This window comes from Acanthisitta chloris, unplaced genomic scaffold (assembly GCF_000695815.1).
Source record: "Acanthisitta chloris isolate BGI_N310 unplaced genomic scaffold, ASM69581v1 scaffold5418, whole genome shotgun sequence".
NCBI classification, from domain to species: domain Eukaryota; kingdom Metazoa; phylum Chordata; class Aves; order Passeriformes; family Acanthisittidae; genus Acanthisitta; species Acanthisitta chloris.
Window position 1 is genome coordinate 35,379 of NW_008688612.1, and position 14,268 is coordinate 49,646.

At 41.6% G+C, this 14,268-nt stretch overlaps 1 protein-coding gene across 2 annotated transcripts; it reads right to left on the reverse strand.

Moving 5' to 3' along the window:
* Positions 1-1,695: 1,695 nt before the first annotated feature.
* Positions 1,696-10,835, reverse strand: PCDH18 (protocadherin 18). Of its 2 annotated transcripts, none has more exons than XM_009081089.1 (4): positions 8,352-10,835; positions 7,323-7,411; positions 7,050-7,213; positions 1,696-2,693 (listed from the first exon to the last, which is right to left on the reverse strand). In XM_009081089.1, exons 1-4 carry the CDS (start codon positions 10,833-10,835, stop codon positions 2,023-2,025), a joined length of 3,408 nt encoding a protein of 1,135 aa, XP_009079337.1. In that variant the 3' UTR covers positions 1,696-2,022. The 2 variants fall into 2 exon arrangements, with proteins under 2 accessions (XP_009079337.1, XP_009079338.1); XM_009081090.1 differs by having other exon boundaries at positions 7,323-7,408; positions 8,352-10,814.
* Positions 10,836-14,268: the final 3,433 nt, after the last annotated feature.

The window sequence follows — 14,268 nt, forward strand, 5'->3', positions numbered from 1 at the left end:
AGCTATGCCCTTGTGAACTTTTGGACTTGGTAGGACTGCTTCAGCATCTTGACTGACTCCTTAGAGTGAAGGTGGGGGGGAGTGGGAGGGTTGGACCCAGGTGAGGCTCCTGGGGCTAATAAAGCCTCTTTGGGGGAAGATAAAAAACAGGGAATAGGTTTTAAAATATTTAACAAATGAGGTGATACAACTTCTTCCTTTCAGTAACAGGTGGCAGCTCAATGAGACTGAAGCCTCGTTGGTATTTAAAGATTCTACAACAAATCTGAGATCCTGGTATTTCTAACTAGTATGGCTATATGCCTGAGCTCCTCATGTGTAAACAAGCTGAGAATCTCTCTGTTGTTGAGGTGACAACTATCTACACATCTTCAAATGTCACACCTGCAGCACTGTCAAAACAATAATGGGATTAAAGTTTCCTTACAAACAGACAAAACAAATAAAGCTTATGCATGCAACAAAATTCTTGCTTTTTAAGGTAACATTAAACAGGATTTTTCTCTATCTAAAACATTAAAAAAAATCTTCTAAAATGTACTTTACAAGTGCAATTCTTCAGAATAAAGGTATGTACCCGTTTTTTCTGCCCAGGTTGACTTGGATTATTCCAACAGTTTTTCACAGTTCTGGTAAAAAAAATTTCCTATAAAAATATGCATCTACAGCTCTCAATGAAACCCCAAACCACCAGTTTTTCTGGTTATCTCTTAATAACTTTACCCTCTCCTGAAATGAATATTGAGAGTCCAGAACCCACCCATGTTTCTCAACTGTAAAATCCATTTGTTTACTATTACAAAGATCTCCTTGTGTATGACAGGCTAACCAAAACAGTTTTGAAAAAAGCAGAATGAAAGGAAAGGGACCACATTAACTTATATCTGAGCAATATTAGTTACATCACCCCCTCAGTGGTGATGGCACCACAGTGTCAATCATTTCTCACTGTGCTAGTTACAGGACAGAGAGAAGCCCCACCATGTCAGGATGGGATTCAGTGAGAGCCAGTGTACCTGCAGGTTCATTCTTTCCTAGGAACTTCAAGCATCTTTGCAAATACAAGACAGGTGCACTTACAACAGAGATAAAATATAGCCAATATAAAAGTATAGCTGCTTTACAGAGGCAAAATATAGCTGGTTTTCTGGAAGAGGCAACATTCCTTTTATTTGGGTGTAATTTACAAAATAAAGCAGTTCATTGCATTTTTTTTAAATTTACATAAATTGAGAATTCAGCTTGAGGCCAGAAAAGCTGATTTTATTGCTGTCTTTCAAGCACCTCTGACTTCAACTGGCTTTGCAGCCTAACAACAGCAAAACAAATGTGCATTTTTTTGCAGAGATCACAGTGGCAGACCCATCACTGAATTCCATGATTTGTTCACTGGGGAAAATACTTATCTGTCAAAGACAGGAAGATCCCAGCCTGCAATAATCCATTAATTAAATGGGAAAATTACTGTATAGACCAAAGGCATCAAAACAAAAAAAAGGACATTTTAGGTTTCATGGGAGTTGACAAGTCTTTATTATAAGAATGAAACATTGCAACAAGGTGTTGGATCATTTATTGTAACTAACGTTTGCATAACTTTTCAGTGGTTTAAATTTGTATTTGAAACATTTGAGACTTAAAAGAAATAATAAGGGAAAGCAATATCCCTCGTTATTTTAACATGCCTGTGTGGCAAGAACGCTGGAAGTTTGACAAGGGTGGTACCATCTATATACATTTAGGAAAACATGCTTGCTGTGGGTGTACAAAAATAAAATTTATTTGTTAAATTACACATAAATATAAGGTACAAATGTATTTTTAAAATACAGATAAAGATAATCACACTTGCATTGTGTACATATGAAAATACAGTATTTTAATATTCAACATACACAGACACATTTATGATAAATGCAACTAATTGGCAATGCCAGTTCTTCTCAGTCTGTTTTTTTTGTTCTTTATTTTTTTTCCCCCTCCAGTTTTCCATAAATATGGAAAAATAGGCTTTTGAAACAATTAGTTCTGTCGGACATCTTGCAGCAGCTTGTTAATTTCTGCCACCAGCTCACTGGCATCCATGAGTTCATGTTTACCATCGCTGAGGTGGTTGAGCACATTGTCAAAATCATCTTCTTCGTAATTCTCCGGGATCTCCTCCATGGCTGGCAGCCACTTGGAGGAAGGCTGTGCACTCGAGTGAGTCCCCAGAGTGGGCCCGTTGTTGGCAGGATTTTGGAAATGTGTGCTGGCTGCCCAGGCTGCCACCCCTGGTGGATAATTTACAGTCTTGGCTGGCAAATGTCCCTTCCTGCGCTCCAATGAGTTGGAGCGATCCATCTCATTGCACTCTGTGTAGACATCTAGCGAGGGAGGCAGCAGGCGCTGGAAGACACTGCTCATTTCAGAGAGGAGTGAGGAGGTGCAGGTGTCCCCTGATTCCTCCTCACTCTGGCAGTCTTTTCCAAATGTTGAAAAGCTCTTCTTCTTCTCACTGGCGTCAGCAGCCTGGGCATCATCCTCGAGGCCCTGATGCTGCTGCTGCTGCAGATGCTGCTGGGGCGACTGGAACTCCTCACCAGGGATGAACATGTTACTTCTGTAATCAGAGGAGGGAGAGGGCAGTGGTGGCATCCAGCACTGGTCAGAGTGGCCCAGGACCCTGCATTCCTCCGTGCACAGCCGCATTGCTGCGAGAGAGACAAGAGATGAGTGAGTTTTTCCTCCTGCTGCAGATAGCACCTGCATTCACAGGGACTGACAAAAGGACTGAACTTCTCCAAAGATGTTCAAATCTGGTGTTTGGTTTCACTTGCTGTGTGCAGAAAGGTGGCAAATACGAATGCTCTGGATCTAAACATACATCCATTGTCAAATGGTCTCAAAAAGTGAGAACGACCAATGCAGAACATGTCAGACAGTAATGAGATCTCTTAACTAAGGCTCAAGATAAACATGTAAATCCCAGGTAGAAAACAAGCACTTGCTGCTCAAAGCCATTCAGTCTCTTTGTACAATGCTAGTTCATTAAAAAATATAAAACAAAAGGAAGGTGTTTCTACCTCCAGGAATTTACTTGAGTTTCAGTGAAATTTTCCGCATGCTACTAGTGAGGCATATCAGAGTAATAAAGGTGCTAGTTCATTAAAAAATATGAAATAAAAGGAAGTTCTTTCTACCTCCAAGAATTTACTTGAGTTTCAGTGAAGTTTTCCACATGCAACTAGTGAGGCATATCAGAGTAATAAAGCAGGACTAAATGTACAGGGGAAATAAAGAACAAAGAATGATAACATGCAGAGGGATCTCCATCTACATTAAACACCTCCTTGTATTTGACAATGAGGTGTATGTAAAATTCAAGGTGATCCACTGCCATTACATTTACAAGTAATCAGTTAAATTTCAATCCAGTATCGAATTCAAGGTGATCCACTGCCATATTACCTTTACAGGTAATCAGTTAAATTTCAATCCAGTATCAGAATACCTAGGGCTTAATTCACATCCTGTGTGATGCTGGTGTTTACACTGAATTTATACTCAGGTGCACTTGCAGCTCTGTAGCTCAGGTTACTGGACTGTGCTGGCTCAGACATTGGCACAAGGAGGGCTCCAACCCAATAGATGGGCAGCCAGGTCAGCCAGGAGGGCTGAAGAGCAGAAGACAGCAGCTCTCTCAGCTGCTGGGTTTATTGGTGTCTCTCAGGAAGAAGCAATAAGATGAGGCAAGTGACTGCATCTCTGAGAGCTATGCTGGTCTGAACTGGTCCATGGAGCGGCACTGTGGGAGTCCTCTGAAAACACTCAGAGAGATCTGTGAATTGTCCCTGGAAGCAGAGACAGGCAAAGCCCAATCTGACAGACCTGCAGAAAGGGATATGCCAGGAGAGAAGCCAAATTTTCTACTCCAAAAGGAACTGATTGTAGGACACAAAGCCTCTTTTCAGGCCAAGCACTGCCTGTGTGCCTGGCAGATCTGCTGGAGAAGACCTAGGTTGTGCTGGGGCCACTAACTTGGTTTGGAGCTATATACTTCAAAAGACAGTTTTCAGAAATTACAGACTTTTTGCATTATGCATATTTTGAGCATAAGAAACTTCTGCCCTAATCACTTAATGGTCAGATTATCCCACACAGAACGAAGTTTCTTGCTCTTTCTCTATATATACTGAATACATAAGAAATGTTTGCAGTCATGCTCTGCAAGGTTTCCTTACTCCCTCATCACATTTCCCATCTGGCACTGGATCCACTCAGTTTATCAAAAAGTCTGTTTTGCAGTGGTGTAAGCAAAACTGAACAGAGTATTTCAGTTTAGGATGCACCAATGATTGATAAAGTCCTACTTTCATACTGTCAGCGCTATTTATCTCTGCACTTTACACATCCTATCATGTGGTTTGCTTTCCTAATGGCCTTTCCATTCCTATGAGTATAAACTTTCTCTGTGTCTTGCACGTAAGATAGGAATTTCTTCAAGATTACAAGCTCAGGCTGCAGTCTGGATATTGCACAAGCTATTGCAAATGGGCTCCTGATCCAGGAAGTTTTGATATGAGTGACTGAAATGCCTGCAAGTGTTTTGTTCCCATTTATGATGTTTTACAGAAAATGCCTAAGAGTTAAAAAGGTGAAAGATATCTAAGTGAACCTTGGTGCTTGGACCAGTTCTTAAGTCATCCCAGAAGGTGAGGATTACACTTCTAATTAAGAAGATCCCTTTAAGACTCCTTTAAATGGATTAGATACTTTCAGTGGTCTAGCACTTCATTAGTAATGAGGTTTGTCTTAGTATGAGTTTTGTTACTACTGTTATCAGGAATGGTTTTGGTCTAAAATAAAAAATTCTGATATTCCTGAACATAAGACCAGAAGCTACTCTGACATAACTGAATGGTGCCCCAGTCTGTCCATAAATCAGCAAGAAAATTAAAGAAGTCCAAATGCACAATAACTTTTCTTTTTCTTTTTTCTTTTTTTTAGGACTTAAAGCTTGTTGATGAAGATTTAAGAAGAGGGAGAAAAAGAAACAAGTCTTTCAAGGACAGTTATTGAACTTCTGATCATGTTATTTGCAAAGTTTTGAGGGACTGGCTTCATTCCTTTACAGTTCATCCTTAAAGAGACAAACTGAAAGGACTTTCCCACAGCATTTTGCTTGTGTCCAGACTGACAATGCAGAAACCTTTCAAAATGGAGAACAGGAAACCTCCAGGAAATGTTCTTTTCCTTTTCTTTTTTTTTTTTTTTTGTGTTTGGATTGCAGATCAGTTCAAGACTCATCTGAACAGGTTCAGCACACTTATCTGGTGGATTAAGGCCATGCATACCAGCAAGTGGACATCTGGGTGAGATTAAATGCCAGTCGTGATAGCCCAAACCAATTCCGTCTGCACTCGCAGTTCACTAAGCATTTTTGGAAATCCTATGCTTTGGCTTCCTGTTTAGAGAGGCAATTGTAAGAGCTGAAAAGGGGTCATGGGCATTTCAGCCAGCTAAGAGGACAACCATTCCTGCCTGCTGGCAGCTCCCAGCTGCCCACTGGAAAGGGACAGCCCTTCCTTGGAAGCAGCAGGGCTGGATGCCAGTGCAAACACCATTGCAGCTGAAGTTCCCCTGGCAACTGTGAGCTCCAGCAGATCCCTCCCTGTCTCCTTGCTAAGCACAGGAGAGAATGAGACATGCCTCATGCTAGCTGGCAGAGGAATGAGTAGTAGCAGCTAGAGAGGTCGAGGATAAAAATATATTAGGACTCCAAATTTAGGTTAAAGATTCTGAAAACATAGTAACTTTTCAAGGTCTCCAGTTTCGAGCACATTTGAGGAGGTAGGTGAATGCCTGGGTGAGTGATACAAGACCTACTCTGAAGCAAAATACACAAGGAAAATTTTTAAGCTAAAATGTGTAAGAGGAACAAATCGAACTTTTGATGTTTGCTCTTGCCTGGCGTAACAGCATGTTTGTCAGGGTAAAACACACCAAGGTCAGATGCAACCCCCTCACTGCTGTTTCCCCTGGCAGCCCAGGAAAGGAGCTGCAGCACCCTAGCTCCTGTTCTCCAGCTCTGGGCAGTACATGGGGGTCACTTTAGGAGATGCATGTGCCATCCCACAGAGCAAGGTACGTCCATGTATAAAATGTTACTAAACTTTTTAAGGTTACACTCTTTGTTTGGTGAACCATACTGAAATAATCTGGCCCTGTGGTTATACAGAGAAAACGAAATGTGATCTAAGTAACAACAAGATCTAGGGTACAACCAAAAGCTGTATAATTACTAAAGTAATTACAAAATTCTTCTATCTGTACTTAGCATGATTTCCCACGACCTTTTATTCAACTTATATCAGGGCACAAATTGACAAGTGGTATTTTATTCAGATGAATGTGTATGTGTATGTTTATCCTACTTCCATTCACCCTTTTTCAATTTTTTTGTTGTCTGACCTCTCCCCCTGAACTGTACTTCTTAAGCTCTTTCTGCCAGAAGTTTGGCTTGCAAGATGTAGATCCTTCCCTGGCCACTCAAGTTCATTTTTCAGTGGAGAAAAAAAATACTTTTCTTTCTTCTCCATCCATATTTCTAGGCCAATTTCACACTCCATTTCTGAATGGCAGAAGTTTGTATCATATGGATCAAACCCACTGTGGAAAACCTATCTCCCAAATTATAGTTAAGTGTATTTTTAACAAACCACAACTGCCTGGCTTTGCAAAAAAACATCCACCCAGTCATTAAAAGTCTAAGGACTTGGAGTGGATCGTGCTTTTGGGGAGGGGATCTGGAGCCAGATTCTGTTACTCATTATGTGAGTAACAGAAAAAATGTAGGCATTGCTCTGTAGATTTGCAGTTGTGTCTGAGGTTTCATTTTAGTAGACATGTCAAGGCTTCAGCTCCGTATTTATCATGAAGCAGAGTAAAAAGGAAGGAAACACAGGACTTGAAAGCTAAAGAATTTTTGCTTTCTCAGTAGTAGTTTTATCAAAGTGACAGCCAGGCAGCACTGTAAATAAACTGGTCAGCTTCCATTGTGCTCTTACCTGCAGGAATTCTCCCATCTGTAAGGAAAAGGTCACTGAATCCTTCTCCAAGAAGTCTGTCAATTGGAGACTCTCTCCCCAAATCATAATCACTGTCTCCAGCTTCACTATCACCTCGGCCACTGTCTTTCAAGCTGAATTTATCCATATCTTGTAGAGCATATCTGTAAAGAGAATCATGGTGAATTACATTATCTCAAGTATGTTAAAATACATGTCTGTATTTTCTGATCCATGTGCACTCACATGTAGTAAAACAGCCCCAATTCCTACCTGTAGCTTCTGGAATACTTGTTCCCTCGAAAACTTGGCCTTGGTTGATACTGGCCCTGGTGAAGCATCGAGAGAAGCTGAGAAACCTGCTAAAGAAAAGGTGAAAAGACTGACTCTTTGAAATGAATGATCAAGTTCCTAGTTGTAAAACCACTAATTTGCTTCTCAGGTTTATTTGTGGATTTGTGTATTTTCCTTTAAAATGTAATTAAACCAAAATCCTGCACATATATAATGCAGTATGACAGACTATTTTGTAGTGGAATGTCTGACACAGGAAACATCTGAAGATTCTGTACAATGAGGAAATGCACTGCTGTTCATTAGCCTCTGAACTCATAATAATTAATTCATTAACAAGTAAAACAAGTAATTAAACAGAGGTGGAGTTTTGCTTTGTTTTAATATATTACAATCAATTCTTTACCATTCCAGGACCTTAATTCAAAACAAAATGTCATTGCTTTACATGTGAAGAGTTACCAGGACACAGCTCTCATTTATTTAAGCCATTACACAGCATCTGCAGTAAAACCTGAGATGGAGAGTCTCAAAGTTTGAGGTATTATCATCATTTATTACAACAGCTGTACTCAAACTGTGTCAGTGTTTAATCTTTTAGTTCTTCACCCCCATTAATGAAAGAATTTCCTGGATTGTTTCTGTATATAAATACTCTGGCACTCTTTCTTAAATGGGGCTGTATAGAGGGGGAGGGAAGGCAAGGAAGAAAGAGTGAGAAGTAAACCAGAGCAGAGTGCTGTATATGTTCCACTCCGCTGTTTTTTCCTTGCAGGGATGAACCAAAGAATAATGCTATTAATAACAGTTTTAATCTAGGGTAATGGAATCAGTTGATATTGGAGCAAAACTGAAAATCTGTGACATCTAAGAGAAGTTCGTGACAAATTTCCATTAGGTGCTGATCTGGTTGCCTCTTGCTGTCACAGGTTGTGTGCAGGAGGACCTGTATGCTCCCAGGTGAGTGTATGCATGAATGGATGTGCAAAAATGAGGTATGGACCTTACCTCGACAGCTGGTGTAGCATGGGTGAGTTCCAGTGAGAAATTTTCAGGCACGTGGTTAGAAGAGATGGTCACCAGGCTGTTCAGTGATTGGTGGCTGTGGTGGCTCTGCCGGCTGCTCATTTGTCCCCTTTCCAGGGTCGGGGATGATGATGGAGAAGCTCTGTGGTGAGATCTGATGGGTAAAGTGCCATTAACCGTTGGCACTAATGTAATGTCCCCTTTGTGGATCTGTCTTGAAGGCCGCTTCGGGTGGTGCTGGTAGGTTGATTCCGCCACGCGACAGTTGTAGGACCTGGTGTCCTTTTTCTCTCGATTACATCTTGTAGCAAAGATAACCATAATGACCAACAACACAGCACATATTGATCCTAAGGATATAATTGTTATCATGGAGACATCCAAGGAGGGTTGGCTTATCAAAGTTGCTTCTGTGCTTGAAAATGAATAAACATGCTCAAAAACAGTACATTTCAGAAGTGCTTTAGTACTGAGCTGAGGGCTGCCTTTATCCTGGACTATCACAGAAAATTCCCATGTTCTTGCTGGAACTGATTCAACACTCACATTGATAGAGATGTCACAAGTTTGGGGATCCATCACAAAGATGCTGTTTTCCTTGTCAGGTGCTATGGAGCAGCTGAGTTCAGAGTTCATACCAGAATCTCTATCTGTAGCCCTTATCCTGGTGACAAGAAAGCCAATTCCAGCATCTTTAGGAATTGAGATTTCTGCTGTGCTGTTGCGTAGTGCTGGCCCCACAATGACAGGAGCGTTGTCGTTTTCATCAATGATGGTTAGTACAACCGTGGTATTGCTAACAAGCTGCTGGCTCCCTCCATCCCTAGCTTGAACCATAAAGGCAATTTGGTTTACTTCTTCATGATCAAAGGTTCGCAGGGCATAGATTGCTCCATTGGAGGGATCGATGGTCACATAGGTGGTTATAGAACTTCCCAAAATAGAGTTCTCCAAAATAGTGTATGTCACCTGCCCGTTGTCACCTAGATCTGGGTCTGTGGCTGTGACTGAAGTGATGTATGCTCCTGGAGAGTTATTTTCCAAGATAACAACTTCATATCTGTTTGTCTGGAAGCGGGGTGGGTTGTCATTTTCATCACTGATTTGGACAGTAAAGTGTTTCACTGTGGAGAGACTTGGCGTTCCCTTGTCCTCCGCTATTACAGTCAAGCTGTATTCAGATCTCTTTTCCCTATCTAGAGTGGCATTAGTCAAGATTAAATAGTTATTTTCATAAGTCTTTTGAAGTTTAAAGTGGCCATGCCCATGGAGCTTACAAACTATCTCTCCATTCACGCCAGAGTCCTTGTCTTGCACTCTGACCAGGGCAACAAAGGTGTCCAGGGGTGACCCTTCAGAAATGTAAGCTACCTCTTCTCTCTCTGTAGACATCAGGTTTAAGTTAATTTCTGGTCTGTTGTCATTCACATCCACAATTTTAATTACAATTTTGCAGTGAGCTGGAATAGAATTTGGCCCCATGTCTTGAGCCTGAGCATCAATTTCATAGGATTTGGTTACTTCATAGTCCACTTGCTTTAGCAGGGTCAGATGACCTTTTTCTGAATCTATCTTAAAAGTCTCTATAATTTTGGCAGACACATGACTACTAAAGGAGTACACGACTTTCCCATTGGCGCCCTCATCTGGATCAGTAGCATTGAGGTCTATAAGCAAAGTCCCAATGGGTGAGTTTTCCAAGAGTTGGATAATATATGACTGCTGCTGGAAAACAGGGCTGTTGTCATTGGAATCAGAAATGCTGATTTTCAGGAGGGATGATCCAGATCTTTGAGGCACCCCTTTATCTGAGGCAGTGAGTTGGAGTTCGTAACTTGACTTTAACTCCCGGTCCAGCTCTCTAACCACAATCAGCTCTGCATATTTAGCACCATCAGTCCTGGCTTTCACCTCAATGCTAAAATAATCATTAGGAGAAAGGGAATAAGTGTGAAGGGAGTTGTCTCCCACATCTGGATCAAAAGCACTGTCCAAAGGGATCCGGGTTCCTACAGCTGCACTCTCTGATATTTCAATAGGGATGAGAGCTCTGGAAAACTGGGGAGAGTTGTCATTAATATCCAGCACTTCAACTTCAACATGGAAAAGCTGCAGATGTTCAGTGGGCAGAGTGATCACATCAAACTCTATGGAGCAGTTTAAGTTTTTCTGGCAGAGTTGTTCCCGATCAATTTTAGCTCCTATGCTGATTTCTCCATTATCCTCACGGACTACAAGCAAGGGAGAATTCCCCCTCTGCATGGCTCGAAAACGAACCGAGGAAGGGTTAGGCATTTTTAGTAAAACATCAGCAACATCCTCCGACAGTCTTGCAATTACTGATCCAACCCTCTGCTCCTCATAAATCCTGTATTTCAAATTCTTGCCCAGCACAGCGTCATTGAAAGATATTATCATCAGTGCAAAAACGAACAGAAAGTGCATTTTACCGCCGCTTAGGAGCATTTGTAAGTTTTCACAATTAATTTCTCCCAGTAAGTTAAAAAGCAATTCTTTCGCTTTCCTCCGGTACCTTAAACCCAGCGCACATCTGGTCCTTTCCAACTTGCGAACGCCTTTTCTAGCCAGCCAAGTATTAATATCTTACAGATCAGAAAACTTTTTTGCTTTTTTTTTATACACACCGTGCCAGGACATCCAGATACAATCTGTAGGCAATCCACGCTTTCTCATTTGACTCCGCGCTCCTCTGCCAGGCTGAGATGCTCCGGGGCAGCGTGTTCTTCTCCTCCAGCATCCAGGGAGCGCCGGCAGCCAGCGGGATGGAGCCGCAGCCCGTCCTGCCCTCCCTCTCCGCCGGACTAAACACCCGCCCTGCCTGACTCCAGCCTAAAAACCTCCGCAACTTCACTCCAAGTCCCCAGACAAAGGTTTTGCCCGGTGCAGCCAATCAGCCCGGCGCGGCGCGGGGAGGGAGGGGGACGGGGCGGCTCCTCCGACAGCCCCTGCTCGCCAACGAGCTTGGAGGGTGGGGGCACACGAATGACTAATGGGCAACTTTAAATCGACGCCTCTCCTCCCCACCCCCCGAATTTTCAGGGCAGTTTCAAGCGGGGGTTTGTGGGTTTAATTCCTCCCCTTCCTGCCGCGAGCGATGCGATCGCGCTCCTCATTTACATAGTTTTAGGTTCCCCTTGTTTAACTCGCTGGGAGCTTTTCAGTGGGTTTGCTTAGTAAAGGAGCTGGGGGTGATGTCTTTCTGGCCGTGCCGCAAGAGCAGCTTCTTGCTGCTTATTTACCTACTAGCTGCATGTCCTCAACATCTGTGCTCCTGCCCGGAGCCCGGCGGGATCTCCTCCAGCCCTCCAAACCTCTCCCTCCTCCTGCCCGAGTCAGGAACATTTTGCACACTCAGGTCCTTCCCCGGCTGCCTCTTGCAGCATCTCTGCCCTCAGCGCAGCTGCCTCTGCCTGAGCTTGGTTCCTCTGCGTGTTCCTGTGTGCGATTGTCTCTGGGCTTTTTTATTTGCTGTTCCAGTGCTTTTTCAGATGATCTTTTTCATCCTGTTTGAAACAGCACTTCATGCTTCACCGTAATAGTCTGTGCTAAGCATACCTTCTACATGCCAAGTGTTTTAAAGGAAAAGAAGCCACAAGACAGACTGTTTGGGAAGTGACAGATTTCTCCTCTCTCTGCTGTTGCTGCAAACTATTTACGCTCCCACACATTTGCACATGAAAAATAATCTTACAATTGAGTGTAGCATGTATTTTGTGTGAGCCTCACATGAGCTTCAGGCTGATCCAGGACATGGAAGCTGATACATTCTTCACATTTTCAATGTATCTATTTATGTGACTTCTACTTCCTCTTTTTACATATGCTTTTAGCATTTTAGCCACAGTCTTTGCTATGTTTTTCATAGCTTTTCTGCTAACTTTGTCCATTTGTTTATTGGTGTTGCCCACAACCATACTATCATTCTTTTATTCCTCTCTTCCCTCTCTTATATTCCCCTCCCCCACCATATCCAAAAATGTAAAGAGTAAATCTCTGATTTTCTCAATTTACTTACTCTCAGCAGAGCTCAGCCAAAGTCACTAAGAAGGTTTTTGCTGAAAAAGAAAGCAGAGGAGGCTCAGTGTGAACTCTCCTTCTTTTTAGGCATTCAAAAGCATTTTATAAGCCAGTCTCTCTCTTTTTTTTCTTTTTTTCTTTTGTTTTTTTTTTTTTTCACAAACCAGCACCGTGTGGCAAATTGTGCAGAATAGAAATGCCCATAATGAATGTATTTAGTACTGGGTCACGCTGATGAACATTCTGCCCCCACGAATAATACTGTTTTACAAGTTTGCAGCCCTTTCAAATTGCTGATCCCCAAACCCTATAGGCAAACTAGAAAAGCTAACACAAGCAACTGGGACTTTAGAAACCCATAGCCATCTGGCCTAAATCTCTAACAATCCAAGCCAATAATTATATCAATTCAGGCTTTAGTGAACCCCTTTGCAAACACCAAAAGAGCAAAGAAAGGAATTAGTGGCCATTCTAAGTTCTGGTGGAGAGAATTCAAAGATAATATAATTCCATTAGTTCATGGACAGCTTTTTTTGCAGCTCTGATAAATCTTGCTAAAACATTTTTCCAAAACACCAGTGTAAACTCTTTTCTGACAATAATTGGGGAAAGAGGTTCAATTAAATACTGTTCTTAGTGTCACTAAAAAGTATTTTGTTGATAAAAGGAGTCACTGCCCCTTTACATGATAAGAACAGGAGATGAATAATTCATAGTAAAAATAATTTCCCTGCTTCAAAACTATTATATATACTCTTAAATGATAATGAGTTCTTCCAAGGAACTGTTTAGTACACTTAGATATGCAGAACTTGCTTTATGCAATTTTTATCACTTTCCAAATAGTAATTCCACTTCATCACATCCATCTTTCTCACAAGCACATTCTGTACATTAATAGAGAGCAGCATACTTACAGATAGGAATTACAGCACCTATTTTCTCTTTTTTTATTTTTTCCCCTTTTTGAATTTATTTTTTTTATTTTACAACTTCACCAGTCAGGTTATATGTCATATTATCACTTAAGTCCACATTGTCTTGCAACTGACCATTTACACTTTTAATGATGACAAAATGTCATTGGGAAATAGTGCTTATCTGAATTCTGAACTAAAGTAATGATAAAAGTCTTTGTTTTCTAATTTTTTTTCCATCTGACATTCACTTGAACCTGCAAGTGAGGAGGAACATATCTGAAAGTTGTTTGCTTAGATGAGAGAATATTTAAGCATGTGGTGCTTCCAGAAGTGATGCTTAGGAGCAATTGCAACACTCCTGAGGTTGATTCCTCCACCATCCAGTGAAAGGGTTTATCTGAAAGTCTCTTTAACTGCAGTCCACCTTTGACATGGCAGACTTCTCTTACAAAGAAAAGGGAGAATCCCACATGCAGCCAGCACACACTTCTTAGGGAGCGTGGTGTTCTGAGTGCTGTTAGGCACGTGAGTGCAGTGCTCTGACCTCCTGGAGATTAATCTCAGTTATTTCCACCTAATACAGAGCTATTCACCTCAAGGTTCTTCCCAAAAGTTGCACTCCAATTCTCCAGTGATGTACCTGAGGAAGAAAAACAAACTGACTCCAGATTGCACTTCCATTTGCCTACAGTACTGCTTCAGAAACCACAGCTGCACAGCAGATTAATTAATTTTTCACTTAGCTGAAAGTAGGCTTATTTCTGTGGTCGATATACTTTAAAGTCTGTCTTGTTTCTCTGAGGAGTTTTACTGAGCTCTGAAGCATATATTTTCTTCTAAAAGTTTCCTATCCCCTAGGTGCACAGTATATATATGCAAAACTTAGGTGACAAAGAATTTTACTTTGAAGAACTATTTTGATAAACAGTCCCTCAGCAGGA

Coding starts and splice junctions, on each gene's coding strand:
- PCDH18 (XM_009081089.1), bottom strand. CDS start 10,835: ATGCTCCTAAGCGGCGGTAAAATGCACTTTCTGTTCGTTTTTGCACTG. Junction 7,412..8,351: donor ATGCTACACCAGCTGTCGAG/GTAAGGTCCATA, acceptor CCTTTTCTTTAG/CAGGTTTCTCAGCTTCTCTC. Junction 2,694..7,049: donor AGATGGGAGAATTCCTGCAG/GTAAGAGCACAA, acceptor TCTCTCTCGCAG/CAATGCGGCTGTGCACGGAG.